This window comes from Podarcis bocagei (assembly GCF_964188305.1).
Source record: "Podarcis bocagei genome assembly, chromosome: 1".
Taxonomy (NCBI): domain Eukaryota; kingdom Metazoa; phylum Chordata; class Lepidosauria; order Squamata; family Lacertidae; genus Podarcis; species Podarcis bocagei.
This window is the reverse complement of record NC_138125.1, coordinates 78,699,659-78,716,923: the sequence shown is the minus strand read 5'-3', so window position 1 is coordinate 78,716,923 and position 17,265 is coordinate 78,699,659. Positions and strand designations below refer to the sequence as shown.

General features: G+C 41.6%; 1 protein-coding gene across 1 annotated transcript in view; it reads left to right on the top strand.

The window, feature by feature from the left end:
• Positions 1-17,265, top strand: part of LOC308576199 (mucin-2-like) — a 66,366-nt gene that overhangs the window by 7,457 nt on the left and 41,644 nt on the right. The window contains exons 9-27 of the mRNA XM_081175347.1: positions 1,166-1,304; positions 1,821-1,931; positions 4,265-4,334; positions 4,798-4,935; positions 5,419-5,583; positions 6,160-6,254; positions 7,503-7,629; positions 8,530-8,782; positions 9,491-9,543; positions 10,030-10,130; positions 10,957-11,108; positions 11,297-11,435; positions 12,067-12,177; positions 12,434-12,616; positions 12,977-13,216; positions 14,020-14,176; positions 15,942-16,070; positions 16,505-16,652; positions 17,162-17,205. Of these exons, the coding sequence (XP_081031473.1) occupies positions 1,166-1,304; positions 1,821-1,931; positions 4,265-4,334; positions 4,798-4,935; positions 5,419-5,583; positions 6,160-6,254; positions 7,503-7,629; positions 8,530-8,782; positions 9,491-9,543; positions 10,030-10,130; positions 10,957-11,108; positions 11,297-11,435; positions 12,067-12,177; positions 12,434-12,616; positions 12,977-13,216; positions 14,020-14,176; positions 15,942-16,070; positions 16,505-16,652; positions 17,162-17,205 (2,555 nt within the window). The remainder of the gene's footprint in view (positions 1-1,165; positions 1,305-1,820; positions 1,932-4,264; positions 4,335-4,797; positions 4,936-5,418; positions 5,584-6,159; positions 6,255-7,502; positions 7,630-8,529; positions 8,783-9,490; positions 9,544-10,029; positions 10,131-10,956; positions 11,109-11,296; positions 11,436-12,066; positions 12,178-12,433; positions 12,617-12,976; positions 13,217-14,019; positions 14,177-15,941; positions 16,071-16,504; positions 16,653-17,161; positions 17,206-17,265) is intronic.

Sequence of the window (17,265 nt, the reverse complement as noted above, 5' to 3'; positions counted from 1 at the left end):
ATCTGATATTTCTATATGAGCCTAAATCTCTAATTGTAAAAACATATTTCAGCAGCAGCAGCAGCAACATTGCGTGGACAGGCGGAGTCCCCAGATCCCGAGTGGTCCCCCCCCCCGTCATGTGGAATAACGACTCAAGACAACGTGCTATGGGATTAAATTGGCCACAACTTTATTAAATTTCAAATGTGGGTAGACCTTGGCTCAGGCATTGGGCGTTCTCCCTCCCCAGTCCCCAGCCGGGGACCTAGGGAGCTTCAGGGTTATCCAGTGTGTGTGTGGGGGGGATGGGCCGACTCTGGAGAACATCTGTTCAAGCAGAGATAGCCGCCCCCCTTACGCCGCCGCAGCAAGGGAGATGACGACCTTTCATTGTACGGTCAAAGCCTCCCTTCAGAAACCCCTTTAACGGGGAACCCTGGTATCGCCACCGCAAAGAGGAAGATGGACTAAAGGATTCCGCCCAAGGCCTGATACTGCCAAAGTTGTGACGTTTTGCTACGGGAAAGGCGAAACCTGCCAATGCAGGGAAATTCCTTTCTGGCCCTTTAACAGCGACCTTAACGTAGCAGCGCCTGCATACCTGTGAAGAAAAGTTACCTGTAAAACCTATGAAGAAAAGTTAACCTGCAAAGAAGACATTAACTGAGGGTGGGTAGGGTGGGAGAAGCTCTGGAGCCAAGTGAGGATTCCCAGGTAAGATCCTCCCTCTATTGTGTGGGCAGGTAATCCCTCCCCTACCTGGCCTGGTCTCCTTGGCAACGCTTCCCCCAGGTGGGATTGGACAACTGACTGAGGTAGGCGGAGACCTCCAGGTATCCCACCTGAGGGAAGGCAAAGCCAAGCCTATGCTGATGGGGCCGCTCCAGATCCAGGGCTGCACACGTCCACGCAAAGGTCACCCCCCCGTTTTAAGCGGGGAGTGGTCATTCTTGGGGTAGAGAAAAGGGGATTGCTGCTGCCACTTTGCAATGTATCATCAGCACCTTTATGGCTTGCTGAATCTGGAATGTTTGGAAAAAGAAGAGGTTATAAGGTCCAAAAGTGTTATGGACTCATTTCCAAATTGACCTGCTGTAGTGGCTCCACTGCTGTGGTGCAGGTACTTCTAGTATAATTTCTGTATGTCCAGATCCCACTTTTGATTTCTTGTCTGTCTTCACAGCACCTGCCAGTCAGGTAGATGGATATGCCAGGATTTACCCTGTCCCAGTAAATGTGCAGTGGAGGGAGGGTCTCACATTACTACCTTTGATGGAAAGAAGTACACCTTCCATGGTGACTGCTACTATGTGCTGAGCAAGGTACGTGCCCCAGACTCTTCTACTCTGGTCAAAGGAATTATGCCACAGTGGGATAGGGTAACCTTCCGATAGAGTGCAGGTGAATGAGAAAGGGCTAGCCTTCCTGCCTTGGATGCAGTGTGTTTGTATGTCTGTGTGGCCACACCTGCTTTTGTCTGGGTCATTTCCCACTCTTGCCTGTGTCTTTGTATTGCAATATAGCTGAATCTAAGATAGGGCTAAAATGGGGGTTGGGAATTCAAAAAAGGAATTGGAAAGGAATGGGGAATGGGGAATGGCAATTTGAGGTTAGATGTCAAATATTTCCCAGAAGGAGGGCTTATACTCTCCCTGAAAGAAAAAGGAAAAAGGAAAAGAAAGGCCTGTGACCCGGATCATGGAATGTGACATCCTTAAGGTCAATGATTTATTGCACTTTTTGTCTGAATGGGTAATTTCAGCCTATCTGTGCAAGGAATCATTTCATATCAGCAAAAGTTGACCACTTTGATTGTATTTGTTCTTCTGTAATTGCAGAGCATACAGAATGACTCACATGCCCTCTTGGGAGAACTAGGCCCATGCGGTTCTACTGACAAGCAGACATGCCTAAAGTCGGTGGTTCTGTTAATAGACGAGAAGAAAAACGTAAGTTTAGGGTAATGGTGGTATGGCTCTGAGCTAGTTCATCCAAAATATGATGCCAAATAAAGATTTTCTTCATAACTCAAAGATCTAGCCAGTCAACCATATTCTAAGATTCCCAACCCTCCCCTTCCATTGACATCTTATTCCATTTGTATTCTGCTCATACTTCTTGCTGAGCTTCATGGGCTGTGTGTGTGGAATTATGTAATATGTAATTTTACCACTCCAAGAGGTTCTGGTTAACATTTAAACTTCTGAACATTGATCCAAGTGTCAGAATTACATTGAACAATAAACCAAACATAGAAATCCTCATTTCATTTTTTATATTTTATATACTTTGCTTATCTCGTTTGTGTTTTTACATCCTCTTTAAATCCAAGCCCACATTTCCATGACTTTCAGGTTCTATTTATTTTGTCATATCTTCCTTTTACATATTTCATACTTAATATGTTTGTAAAATATACCCTATAAACATTTTAAAAGCTACCATTGGCCAGAAATCCTTGCCAAAGATTTGATAAGAGATTTTTCAGCATTATTTCCTCATGTCACAGTTCTGCGCTGTACACTCATGACTACTTAGCTGCCAATTGCCAAAGAGTATGCAGACTTTACAGCAGGGATGGGTGCTACCTGTGACCCACCAAACGTCAACGGGCTCCTGTTCTCAGTGGCAAAGGATGATGGGAGCTGCAGTCCAGGAACATTTTGAGAGCCACAAGTTCCCTGCCCCCTGCTCTGCAGATTTAATCTGATCCTGTTTAGCTTTCTTCAGTTTAGGAAGCCATTGAATGTGTAGTTCTATGAAATACTTCTTAGCAAATACCGTATTTTTTGCTCTATAACACGCACCCGACCATAACACGCACATAGTTTTTAGAGGAGGAAAACAAGAAAAAAATATTCTAAACGAAATAGTGGATATATGATTTTTGTGGTTCATGCTGTGGTCACAGACATGTGATCTGACAGTGAGTTTGGAGTAGCCCAATGCAAAAATCCTGAGGATCCATGTGGATCCATGCTTTGTAACCACGGAGGAGGGAAGGAAGGGGAACCATGGATCCTCTGCTCACGACTGCAGCAGATCCCCCCCGCCACCCGTAGGCATTCCCTCCATAACACGCACAGACATTTCCCCTTACTTTCTAGGAGGAAAAAAGTGAGTGTTATGGTGCAAAAAATACGGTAATTTCCAGCATCTGGAGATTGTCTGAAGTCACTGACCCCCAGCCCCAGCCTCAAGACACACACAAGGGTGTGTGATCCAAGCAAACTCCAAAAGGGTTCCTTTCTCCACCAGGTCCCAAAACCATAAGTAGCTGGCATCTGCCCTCCAAAACCTGATTTGTCAATCTGGTCAGCTGGAAAATAAATAAGAACCTACTTTGTTTCTAAGCAACTGGCTGTGGCTACATTAAGAACCCAGGGAGGGTTATGGGCACTGAGATAATTCAGAATTGGTAAGAAGTGGATGCCTCTCCCTGGCCCTGGTTTGTGAACATGATATGCATCCAAATGCCCACTATGATCTGCCTGCTTCCTGCCAGAGCTGGATGCAGACCCCACTCCCCATGATCTACTTTGGGGGAAGAGTGAAGTAGGCTGAGACACACTGCTTGACTGAGTACCCAGGTGCAGGATTGCAGCCACTGTGCAGCTGCAAACTGGCAAAAACTGAAAATGTATGAATACAAATACAATCACTTTTAAAATTGGAGATTTTAATACCGTACTTTCTTGAAAGAACAAAGCTGAAAACAACATAATTAGGAACTGCTGATAAAAGAAAACAATGCTTTGATTCTTCTTATCTAATTTTTGGATGATTTGGAAATGTGACGGTTAATAAGCAACCAGAATAATCTAAGTCAGATAAATTCCATCATAATTAATCCATATATTCTGGAAGTTATAGTATGTTTTGCAACGTTCCCTCAGAGGTTCATGCCTATGGAAACTGCCTTCCAGTCCAAGAAATGAGCGTTCTGTGGTGCCAGGTGCTCTCCAATAGGGATTTGCACAACATTGTGCATAAGTGTGTATGAAGGGGCATTCATGTGTGTGTGCACATACATGTTCCATTGCTTAGTTCTTTGGGTTGCTTAAGCTCTTACCCAACTTCCTGTTGTCAGATATAAGAAAACTGTCACTGTTCAAAATTTCCAGGGTGGGTTCCTTCTGGGCATTACAATCGTTATTATTAATGTTCATTTAACATGACCCCCAGGTCCCTTCCAACTCTAAAATGATATGATTCTATTACATTCCTCACCCTTTAAGACCCTGAGGTCACACTAACATAGGCTGTTTCTCTCTTCACACAGGTCGTAGTTTTCAGATCAGATGGTACCGTATTACTGAATGAAATAGAAATTCATTTGCCTCATGTAACAGGTGAGGAAAGGAACCCTCAACTTCCACCCCACCCCACCCACCGCCTAAATTGATGGTTCCAAAAATCCTTAGATGTTATGGAGCATAATTAAATTAAATGCAAAATAAAATATGCTAGAAAGGAGGGTGAGAAAATGTACTCCTTGGTTTATTTGGCAGGGAATGATCCAAATGATTGCTTGTCCTTGTCTGGGGACTCTTCCCTGTCCCTTCCCTTTTTCATATCTGCCCCCCTCCCTGCCGCTTTCCTCTTCTCCTCATTAAGAAACCATTCCAGGCCAACACCTAACCTTTCTTGCTCTCCTGGCTGGTTATTCAGCCAATGGCAATTTTCTTCATAACAGCAAAGGTATCTGATATGGGAATCTGGTATAATACACAATGGATACTGTATTTGCCCCTCTGATTTGATGAGTGCATTACAATAAGCAGGTGATAACTTGGCCTTCCTTTTGTTTTTTAGCCAGCTTCACAGTTTTCCAGCCGTCTTCAAACTACATTATTGTGCAGGCGACCTTAGGCCTCAGGCTGGAGATCCAGCTGGTTCCAGTTATGCAGCTCTTTGTCATTGTGGACCAGACTGCCCAGGCAACTCTCCAAGGCAAGTCTGAACTGCAGGGAAGAGGATTCCACCAATAGTAACACTAACAAGGGGGTGTTTTGTTTTTTTTAAATTAAAGATACATGGGGTCAAATACCTACCTGCAAAAAACAACTTCTTTAGTCGTTTTTTATTTATTTATTAAGACATTTTTATCTCCACAAATTGTCTCAAGGCAATAAATTGTAAATCGCGACATGCACATAATATATTATATGCTAGACTAATTCCGCAGGCATGCTATTTGAACTAAAAAGAGCTGGGGCAGAGAACAGCACAGTTGTCAAAAGGTATTCAATTATGCTGGGGTATATATACACATATGCACAATGTTCATGCTGATTGGAAGTGATGTGCTTATTGGATGTATGGAAATTTATCACTAGAGAATCTTAGTAAATTGCTCACTATTCCCATTTTACAAAAAAGAAAGGCACGCCTTTAAAGAAACTCACAGCCAACATCTGTTGCTTTTATCAATAGGTCTTTGTGGGAATTACAACGGAATAGAAGGAGATGACTTCAAAACATCAAGTGGATTAATAGAAGCAACAGGGGCTTCCTTTGCTAACTCATGGAAAGCACAAGCCAGCTGCAGTGATAAGTTGGATAACTGGGACCACCCTTGTACTCTTAGCGTTGAGAATGGTAAGGATGGGTGGTTTTCATAAATAAATAACAGATTTCAATATCTGTGTGCCATCTATATCCAATTTTCAGGTCAAATATTGAATCTGAAGGCGGGGCCAATTTTCTTTATTACTTGGGAGAGCAAGTTGTGATGTATAAATCTGTGCTAGGTCCGAGGCTTTGAATACACTGTCTCAAAAGAAAAAGTTTCTAAAGAAATAGGATACAACACTGCTAAAGATGAAGAAGAAATGCTCATTTTATCTATTATAGTTGTGAAAATGGAAGCCTGCTTACAGTTTCCATCCATAGTATTACTTCTGTTTATGTTTACTGTCCTTTATAGTCTTTTGAAGACAAAACTGTTGAGCATGTACAGTCCTCAGACGATTTTGTTGCCCAGTTATGTGGGTAGCTACTTGCCTTTAAATGACAGAGAAGCTGCATAGTGTTCAAACATCCAGACACATACAGTATTCATTTTCTTTTGCTGTATTGTACTGCATAGTTATTTGAATTCTAGCGTATGGCTATAGGCATTACATAGAAATACATGAAGTGAATGGTTTATAATAACATTTTATTTCTCTCCAGAAAAGTATGCTGAACATTGGTGCTCTTTGTTGAAAAGTACAGAAACTCCTTTTGCCAGATGTCACTCAGTCATTGATCCAACAGATTATTATAAGGTATGGATTTTCAAATTATTCTGAGTCTTTATTCACGCAGCTTGGTGTTTTGTTACATGGAGTTGTTCACTTTCAGGTATTATGATAAACTGAAAAGAGTGGCGGTAAAGCAAGTTCTGCAGCTTTCTTCCCAGCTGCTTTTCATAGGGCTTGAGGGTTAGAATTACTGACAATGGATTATCCAGTTTCAAACCCAGCCAAATTTCTAGCCCTTTCAGTTGGAATACGGGAACTAAAGCAAACCCATTGTTGTGAAAAGAGCCAAATAATAGTTATCCAGAAGAGAGTCATGAGCCAGAGGGCTCTTTTAGCTACACTCAAGATTTTAGAAAAATTCTCTAGCTTTTTTAAATAAAAAACAAAACAAAATAGCAACAGCATGAGAAACTGATTTGAAAAATTACATCAGTAAAAAAACCAACACAGCTTGCTTTGGGAAGTTCATGCAATTCAAGAAGTGCCAGTCCTTGGGTGTGTGGAACTAGTTGTAGTTTTGGGGGGATCTTGGTCAGAGGAGTTCCCAGATTCCCCAAATAGTTCTAACCCTGATGTCAGGCAACATGGTGGAGGTGAGCCAGTCTGCTTTTAGGTTGGGGTGGAGAACCTTGTGCTCAGATGCCAAATGTGGCCCCCCAGGCCTCCTTTTCTGGCCCTTGTAACTCTCTCCAGGCCACATACCATGACTGACCCTGCTTCCATGTTGTTACCTGGCCAGAATGTGTCCTTGAACTCTGACAATGCCTCTTGTTTGTCTGGTGTTGTCTGGTACAGAGAAGGGTACACATGTAGAAATGAGAGTGCTGTACAAAGGGGAAATTTACATTAGTTGCTCCACCCACTTTTGCCTTTGCCCTGCCTACCACTGATATGTGACCCCCTGAAAGCATGCTGAGAAAAGACTGTGGCCCCTGGGCTGAGAATGATTCACTGCCTGTTTTAAGTGGATCACCTTGCTGTGGGGGAAACAGCCCATTCACTGCTTTTAACAAATTAAGCAAAATAATAGGAAAAGTTCACTCTAGCATTTGAGAAAGCAATCTTGAAAAAACTACTAACATTTTTAAATGGAAGGAGAGGAACAAATGGCATTGCTAAGGAAAAGCTCTCAGTTTATCATTTTACTTTCATTTTAACTGTGGAACAGGGTACCATTGTGTAGCATTGCTACTGTTGAGGACTAGCTCTTCATTCATCTTCCTACAAATGTACTTGAATGTTTACTGGCTTTTCCCCCCTCCCCTTGCCCAGCGCTGCAAATACGATACCTGTAATTGTAATGCCAACGAAGAATGTATGTGTGCTGCCCTATCATCATACGCAAGAGCCTGTGCCTTCAAAGGGGTCATGTTATGGGGCTGGAGAAAGAATGTCTGCAGTAAGTGTCTATATCCCCACCCTTGCCTTGAACAAAATGGAGCAAAACCTTTTGAATAACTGTGTGCTAACTGTAATGTTTTGAGACTAGAATGTAGTTAATACTGTATCAACAAACGTAGCATACCCCATTCATCAAAATATATGGTTTTTGGAAGATGCAAAATGTTTTGTTGAAGTTGAAGGGAAGCACCCATGTATGTTGTTTACATTGACACAGTAATACTTGTGGACAGATACAATGAATGTAGAAGTACTGGATAATTCCATTTGGGATACTGGTATGCCTGCAGTATGACTTAATGAGGCAATGCTAAGTCATTTATTACTTCCTGCCATTTAATCTTTCAGCTAGACCAGGAATAGGGGCCAAATGCGGCCTTCTCTGCCTGGCCCTCACAACTCTCCCCATACCACACTCTCCTCCTGGCTCTGTTTTGCATATTTATTGAGTGTTTTTGCGTGACTGCGATGTATCCTTAATAATGCTTTTTTGCTTGCCTGGATGGAGGATGGAGGGTAGAGAAGGGTGTGTGTACAAGCTAGAGTACTGTACAAAGAAAACATTTGCATTTGTTGGTCCACCCACTTTTACCTCTGGCGCTGCCTACCACTGGCCCCCAGAAGGTTGTACGGAAGGTCATGTGGCCTTTGAGATGAAAAAGGTTCTTCATCTGTGAGCTAGACAATAATAGTTTCCCCCTCTCATTGTCTTAATTGCTACCTTGTAAGTGCTTAGTTTCACCCAAGCATGACTCTTCATAGGAGTCTTAACAGAAGTAGAATTCAGACAGCATGCACTGAATGGCTTAGGAATGGTGAGCAGGAATATATTTAGGAATGGTGAGCAGAATATATGCTATCCACTCTGACTTTTTGTCACTTTCTCCCCTTCATTCAGACAAAGAAGAATCCTCTTGCCAAGCCAGCCAAGTCTTCCGTTACAATCTGACTTGCCAGCAAACTTGCCGCTCTCTTTCTGATGGTCATAAGTACTGCTTGGAAGGCTTTACTCCAGTAGATGGCTGTGGCTGCCCTGATAATTCCTATATGGATGACAGTGGCAAATGTGTGCCAATTGCTCAGTGCCCGTGCTATTACAAGGGTGTGCCCATAAATCCCGGATATGTTATAATGAAACAGGATGAGCGCTGGTATGTTAACACAACAGTTTGTGGTCTTTCTCATTAGGTGGGAAGCTCAACGTTCAGTACCAGAAACTGCTCTCTTTTAGTTGCAATCCTGCAATGTTTGCAGGTGGAATGGGATGGGGAATTTTGGGATTACGTTGGCTGTGTATAAGCATTCTCTTCATTAACCATAAGACAATTTAGAGGTTTGTGATACTAATTCAGAAGAGGAACTCCCTTCCAAATCAAAATGAGAAATACAAGCATCAGAATGCATTGTGGAGTGATTAGTTTTTAAGAAACTTTAGACATCTATGTTGTTCACCAGGCATTGTGTTCAAAGAACAAAGAGGTGCTGAAATATTGCACTGTGAATTCTTGAGATTACTTGAGAAGTCAGCAATATAAGTGTACACAACACCTGCCCCCCAGTATTTAATGCGTAATCCAAAGGTTCCATATTCCCCTCAAAACTATATGTCTCAGCTTAGAAATATCTTGTCAAATCTTATTAAGAAACTGACATTTTGTCTTTGGCACTTGCTCTTACTTTGTTTTATGCATTGTCAGTAGGGCACCCATGGTGTTCACGTAATGTTTAGCAGAAATGGTACTCTTAAATTTTTGCAGCAGATCTTTAGTTTTTGTTAGTAGCATTGTATAAATTGGGAATCACTTATAAGCTCAAATAGCTGGTTTACCATTTCCCCCCCGTTGTGTATTCCATTCTAGCGTTTGCAGACATGGAAGATTTCATTGTGTGCCAGTGGACGTAACCCCTGAACGTAGGTGTACAATTTCATGTTACATTATAACTTTTTCCAGTTTGAGTTGTCGTCTGTATGATTTTGAAGTTGTTCTTAAGAATATGAGCCATTTTTTGTGAAAAGAATTAATAAAAATGCAATTAATAATTATATTTTTTCAAGCTGACATGATATAGTTTGCTTCCTCCTAAAATGTATCAGAATTTCCCCTCTAAATCCACATATTTATATAGTTTTCATAGACATATCCTCAGCCTTTGATTTGTTTAAATTGCTTTGTTTAAGTTGCTCGACGTAAAGTATTGATAAGAGACTACTGATTTTAATTAAAAACCTTTATTTATAGATATGCTTCCTAGTTCAATGGGTACAAAACAGGGATGTCTGTTGGCGCCCTTTTTGTTTAATTTTATATATAAAAATAAAAAAATTATATACAGCTCTTGTTGATTATCAAAATGGATCCAAGATAATATTGTCAGTGTTCTATATTTTATTTTGCAGACTGCTCACCCAACATGACATATTTTGACTGCAACAACTTTGACAGCTGGTCTTCCCAAACACCAGTACATCTTAGCTGCCAAACACTGGGAAATGATCAGGTACACTTTCATTGTATTTTGACGACACCCTAATGTCTTCATTCTCTTGTTCCTCAAGTGATGTAATTAACAAAGAAGCTGTACTCTAGGCGTCTTTAGGAAATCTCCTTGAGACTGTGGGACATTTCCTAGCAAAAGGACTGCAACTTGGAGAAGCAAATACCTGCACATTTCTACCACCAGTTTGCCTTCATTGGTTCTGATTGTTTTTAACTTTATTAACATTTTCATTTCATTTAAATAATTTCCACCTTTCTTTATAAATAAATAAATAAATAAATAAATAAATAAATAAATGCATGCATGCTATATTGGTATCCAACAATAGAAATCCCTCTGCCACCAACCAATGGGAGCAACTATATTTTCCCCAGCAAATTATGCTATTTTTTCACAATGTAACATCTCTCCTAAGGGCTCTCTATTCCAAGGAGTGACCACACTGCTGAAAGCAGCGAAACCATGGTTTGAAGTGGTAGCAAGGGTTTAGTCTGTTTGCTTTTTGTCAAAAGAAAAAGAAAAAAACAATTGACAGTCTTGTATTTAAAGGATAAGACCACCTTCTGGAAAAATTATTAAAGTAACCCAATTCTAAAAGTCTCCAAAAGTGCCTCTGTTTTGTAGACCAACTTTATTTTAAACACACCCAAGTTTCTGAACAAATTAAATTGAGGTTTTATCTCACCTTGCAAATAGAAATTTGGTAAACTTTGAATGGTAATTCCGAGTCCAATTTGGCTTTATGAACTTATCAAATGCAAGGCCCGTGAATTCTGATTGACCTTATCATAAAATGTGAACACAATGTTCTTCTTGCTCCTCACAGTTCCAGACAGAGTGTGTTTCAGGATGTGTGTGCCTTGATGGATTGATAGATGATGGCAGAGGGAATTGTGTCCAGGAACAGGACTGCCCATGCATTCATAACAAAGTTTTTTACTCCCCTGGAGAAACAGTAAATGTGGACTGCAACACATGGTAGGATCTTTTTCACTGTCACTTATTGCAGTCATAGCAATGTATGAATATACTACTATGCAAACAGAGTGTATGTGGTGGACTGCATGTTTTCTCAGCTACATCATTTACCCAGTACTTCAGAAGCAATGCTCGGACACAGAGACTAAGCCTTACAAAATTTCTTTAATTGTTTTGGTACTCTCCAGTACTTGTCAAAGAGGAAGCTGGAAGTGCACCACCAATTCATGCTTTGGGACATGTACCATTTATGGGAGTGGCCATTACATCACATTTGATGGAAAATTCTATGACTTTGATGGCAACTGTGAATATGTGGCTACTCAGGTAATGTTCAGCTATACTCATGCAATTTTATACTGTTTTGAATTGTGTGTGTGTGTATCTCCTATCTATTTGGCTTCCCAGGCATTCCTCAACATCTCATCTTGTGAAATTTTCTTACTTGGTGGAGTAATCAATGGTTCTGTTAAGATCATTTCAAATGGTAGTATCTAACAAGGTGGTTCCATTAGCGCCAGGACTTCTGGTTATGCAATAGAACTACCCCCTTCCTCTCTGCTCCCCACCCCCAAAAAAATCAATTCTGGGTTCCCCCCCCAACCTTCTGGAGAAGATTTGATGATGTTCAATTGTGCAATGGAAACCCAATTGTATGGGTGTCTCCAGGCTGCTTAATATGTGCTGAAATAGTTTACACTCATCCAAACAGAATTTGCTAGTTTTTAAGCCTTGTTTTCTCCAGTTCATTTGGTTGTTACGTTTTGCAAATGTGTTGAGGAATTAAGTGCCCTCTGAACCACAGAGGACTGTTAAATTTGAAAATATATTAAGTTTGCTACCAATACAAATATGCAGTGCAGCTTTAGCAGCTTTTTAAAACACAAGAGAAAATCGAAGTATCCTGGTTTTGGTTTTCCTTAGTTTTGTTCATCTTTCCCTCTCACACCTTCATTAGGATTACTGTGGAAACAGCGATTTGGAGGGAACATTTAGTGTCATCACAGAGAATGTCCCATGTGGAACCACTGGAGTCACCTGTTCCAAGGCCATTAAAGTTTTCCTTGGGGTATGTATGAACATAGATGAGAATAAGCCTGAAAGCGCTTGGTCTGCACCTGCAAATAATCAAATCAGGTTGCAGTGGGGAGGTGCAGGCAATTTGTTGAGTTCTTAGTCAAATGAGGCTCCTTACCTTTGAGAACTGGTGTCATGATATCCAGTTTAAAAGAGCCAGACTGACTCTAGGGGAGCTGAGGGTATCAGTTTAACATGCTAATGTCTGTTTTTGTTATGGGGCTTCTGTTACACATCTGTCTTTTTAGAGCACTGAAATAAAGTTGGAAGATAAACAAATAGAAACAATTGAGATGAATACTACTAGCTCTGTGACTTACTGGATTCGTGAGCCGGTCGGGCTGTACATTGTAATAGAAACCAGCAATGGTGTTATTCTCATCTGGGACAGGAAGACTACTATTTTCATCAAGCTGGCACCCTATCTTAAAGTGAGTAATTCTTGAACATATTCCTTTAATGCCATGGAAAATTTGTTATTAACAGATAAATGCAACAAAAAAACCAACGTTTTATTGCTTGTGGTAGCATGTGTGCCTTACTGCATCATTAATAGAATGGGGCATGAGAGACACAGGGGGCCCCAACTGTGGCATCACACAAGGTGCCACTGGAATTTGAGACCCCAAGGTCTGGCTTTGCTCCCACCAACTCAACAGTATCCATAGTTAGTAATGCTAAAACAAATGGCAAAACAATCAAAGTAATATACATCACAATAAAATTCCTGCTAACTTTAAGCCATTGCAAATCTTTTCCAGTCCTAAGGTATTGACCTTTCCTCTCCCTAGGGAAAAGTCTGTGGCTTATGTGGCAACTTTGATGGCAAGGCCAGTAATGACTTCACTGCAAGAGACATGGTCCAAGAAAATAATGCACTGATATTTGGAAATTCATGGAAGAAGGATACTGCATGCCCTGATGTTGATGTAGACCCTGAGCCCTGTGAAAAGAAACCTCATCGCAAATCCTGGGCAGAGAAAGAATGCAGCCTCATCAAAAGTGTTGTGTTTGAAGAATGTCATTCAAAAGTTAGTATTGTTGAGTCATCACTTGGACAAGCTGGGCTATATTAGTTTCGGGGGGGGGGGGAGAACAAGCTATTGCCATATGTGAGCATATGGAGAATAAAAATAAAAAGATCTTTAAGCAGTTTGCATAAAATACCTTGCAAACCATGGGGGATCGTCAGTAGTGCAATTGATTTTAAAGGTCTTGACATACAACAGATGAATCTATAATATCCTGCAGACAATTTCTAACTTAGTAGCACCCATTCCATTCCAAACTGGATAGTGGAGTGGTTTTCAACTTTAACTGTAAAGAGATGTTATCCGATGAGAATGTGACTTAGGATAAACTCTAGAAAAGGAGAAGGAAATATCATGGTTAGACATGTCTTGAGTTGGTATGGAGCTCCCATTTCCCTCTCCAGAACTCTCTGCAGGTACTCTATTTTGAGAAATACTGTTTGAAATGAAAACACATAAATTCATCTGAATTATCTTCACCGAAAACCAAATATTTGTTGTTGCTATACAGAATGTTACTAGCTTAAAAGTCTGAAATTGGAATTGATAAAATATCTCATGGAAGTAAAATGGGCCATAGATTCTTGATGCCTTGTTGAAGTGCTGTGATGTGTAATGGGATGGATACTACTGTGGCATGGATGTGCTGTGTACATGTACAGCAACATCCAAAAACATTGGCAGCTAAGGGGAATCATTATCAAAGATGGCGGTGAGTTAGGCATCCTGGTATTGGATGGCAGAAATACAGTAGTTGATCCATTGAAATACCCTTGCTCTGTGATTCTGTGACTCCCTAATAGGTGGCTCCAGATCAGTACTATGAAGCTTGTGTACATGATGCTTGTGCCTGTGACTCTGGAGGCGACTGTGAGTGCTTCTGTACTGCAGTGGCTGTCTATGCACAAGAATGCCTCAAAGCTGGAGCTTGTGTCTACTGGAGGACTCCTGACATATGCCGTGAGTTTTGTGATAAAATATTTCTCATGTATGCATAAAATTCAAAAGAGATGATGACCCAGAAACAGTGGCTTAATACCTTTCAGTGACCCAAATTCTAGATGCACTGGTTTTTATAACCCTAAGCCCCACCCTGTATATTTTGAGATGTACCAATGTCTCCTCCCATAGCCATTTCATGTGATACCAACAGGCTTCTAATGTGAGTTCTTTTGTGATATCTTTTACATGTGCCTCCAAATAAAATTCAGTTCTCAGTAGGTCAGTTGGTCATACTTGCTGTTCTCCAACAGGAATCCCAGGGGGGTCCATTAACTCACAGAAAAACAGGATGCCTCCACGCTATGTGATGATGATGAAAGACTGGGGCTGGGCACACTGTCACAGGCACACCTAGGCTCCCTTGCACACTTGGCAAGGAGTTATATTGGTGCCTCCAAAGCCAGGAGAGGCAATGGACCAGAAACTTTTTTTAAAAGAGTTTTTTGGCACCGTTTGCACTCTGTCAGTGACTTACTCTGTAGCTATCGGGTCGGGTCTGCTCTGCTCTACTTCCCCTTCTCCTCCACCTTGCTCTGTCTATTTGCCTTCCTGCCTTCTTCCCTTCCTTTGCTCGCTACTTTCTCTTCTATCTCCTTCCGCCCTTCCTTCTTTTTTCCTCCTCCTGCAATGCTTGTTTGCTCGCTCCATCTTTCTTTCCTCCAAGCCCTGCTGGATGCTCTACTCACCCTCCTAATAGCACTGCCAGCCAACTGGGGAAGGGAGTCTGCAGGGCTGCTGTGACCAGATTCCTTTGCTGAGACACCCAGAGGAGCCTGGGCCTCTTGCCTGGCTGCCCAGGGCAGCAGAGCAGTGGCCCAGGGAGCATGCAAATGGGCAGAAAGGCTCTTAGCCACTCCGAGCCAAAGAGGAGAGAGTCCTGGCCCTGCATCCTCGACATGGGCCAACCTAGCCATCATTACTGTCTCCACTGGCTTTGCATTAGGGGGAAACATTCAGGGTATGCATGTAGGATCTTCTCATGATTCGAAGCCCTGATCATGCAAGAACATAAGTAAAACCTGTTAGATCAGGCCAGCATCCTGTTCCATCAGTGGCCAACCAGATGCCTAAGGCAAACCTGCAAGCAGGGCCAAACACAAGAGCAGTCATTCCTCCTGTTGTTTCCAACAACTGGTATTCAGAGGCATACAGCTCCAAATGTTGATGCAGAGTGTAGCCGTCATGGCTAGTAGCCCTTACCCCAATGTATCTTTCCAATCCTCTTTTAAAGTCATCTACATTGGTGGCCAATGCTGCCTCCAGTGGGAGTCAATGATGGCCCCATTCACAGGGAGCAAAGGTTCCCAATCCCAGGGAGATCCTGTGTGTGTACAGCAAGTTCCCCTTTACAGACATCCTTCCCAATTCATGGATGGCAGGTGGACAAGATTGGCAGGAGGAGTGGTGGTAGGGGTGGGTCCAGTGGGCACAGCCTTCCTCTCCCTTTCCATAGGATTGCAATCCCGTAGAGGGAGGTGTCCAAATAAGTCTATGTTCTGTTAAACCAGAGTGAAGTGGAATTTCAGTTCCATAGGTGATAGAAATGGTTGCACGTTAAGCATAGCTGTCAACTTTTCCCTTTTCTTGCGAGGAATCCTATTCAGAATAAGGGAATTTTCCTTTAAAAAAGGGAAATGTTGACAGCTATGGGTTAAGTGACCTATGTGCAAATATATGTCTGTGACTTGTTTTTATCACAACTATCTATCTTTTGTTCCAATAGCAATCTTTTGTGAGTACTGGAATCCTACAGATATATGTGAATGGCACTATGAGCCTTGCGGAAGTGACATTGTTACCTGCAAGATCCTTAATGAAGTCAGCACCAACTTTTCAATGCCATATCTGGAAGGTAAGAAACTGCCAGTTACCGGTAGCTTTTGGTCTTTAAGACTCTAGTTAGTGCAGTTTGGAATACAGTTCGCCCACTGGGCCAAAGCAACTTCCCCCATCTCCCATTCCCTGCTTAATGCATTAGATGCCTCTCTGAAACTGTGTATCTACAGGTTTTGCAGAACATGTTTACAGCCTATAAAGAGACACTGAGACACCACAAGCCTAGGACTGCCTCCCATATGCCAGGGATGGCGACCCTGTGACCCTTCAGATGTTGCTGGACTCCAAGTCTCCTCAGTCCCAGCCAGCATGGCAAATGCCAGGGATGGTTGTTGTTCTGCAACATCTGGAAGGCACCAGTTGGCTCCCCTTTTCGCATGCAAATTTTGCTACTATGTCAAGTTCATTGCTGCAATGTAATTTTACGAATCTCATTTTTGTGGGTTCTAGGTTGCTACCCAAGATGTCCTCCGGATAATCCTATCTACATTGAAGAGACCAACACATGTGGGACAAGTGATATGTGTGGCTGCTATATTAATGGTGTTTACTATAGACCTGGACAGTCTATACCCACAGATGATCTGTGTACAAATTGGTATGTGAGAATGGAGAGCTGATGGACTAACAGTGGCAGGGAAACATATGTACATGTGTTGATATTTAAATTGCTGGTTTCTTGGTCTGCCCAATAGCCTTTTTCATGAATGAGAGTGCTGTTCTGAATAGGAAGCTATTTCTTATGAAAGTTTAAAATGAAATTGTCCATGGTGTCCAAGAGTAGGTTGGATTTCCCCCCTTCCTTGGGCAGAGATCCTCTCTCAGAATTCCAACCCCAGACAAAGTACACCTGGCCAACTTTATTTGCAACCTTCTGGGTGACTAACAAAAATATGCCTCCTTAGGAGGATATAGAGATTACTGTATTTTCTGCCTTGTTAAATGTTGTTGCTAATGATATGCATTTAAATATTATTTTAAATGAATTTATAGTGTTACAATGCAGGAGCAATTATAGCCTGAGCATTTACAGAACAGAAGTACGAAACAAACAAATATAAAATCTTCAAGTATTTCATTTCTGAAAAACTTCTTTTTAAATTTCAGTTTCTGTGTTTATGCTGGAGAAACGAAATGTGAACCCCGAAGAGGTATATTTCATCTTGCTGTTTTTCCATTCAGAAAGCAAAATAGTACCATACACTTTCCCC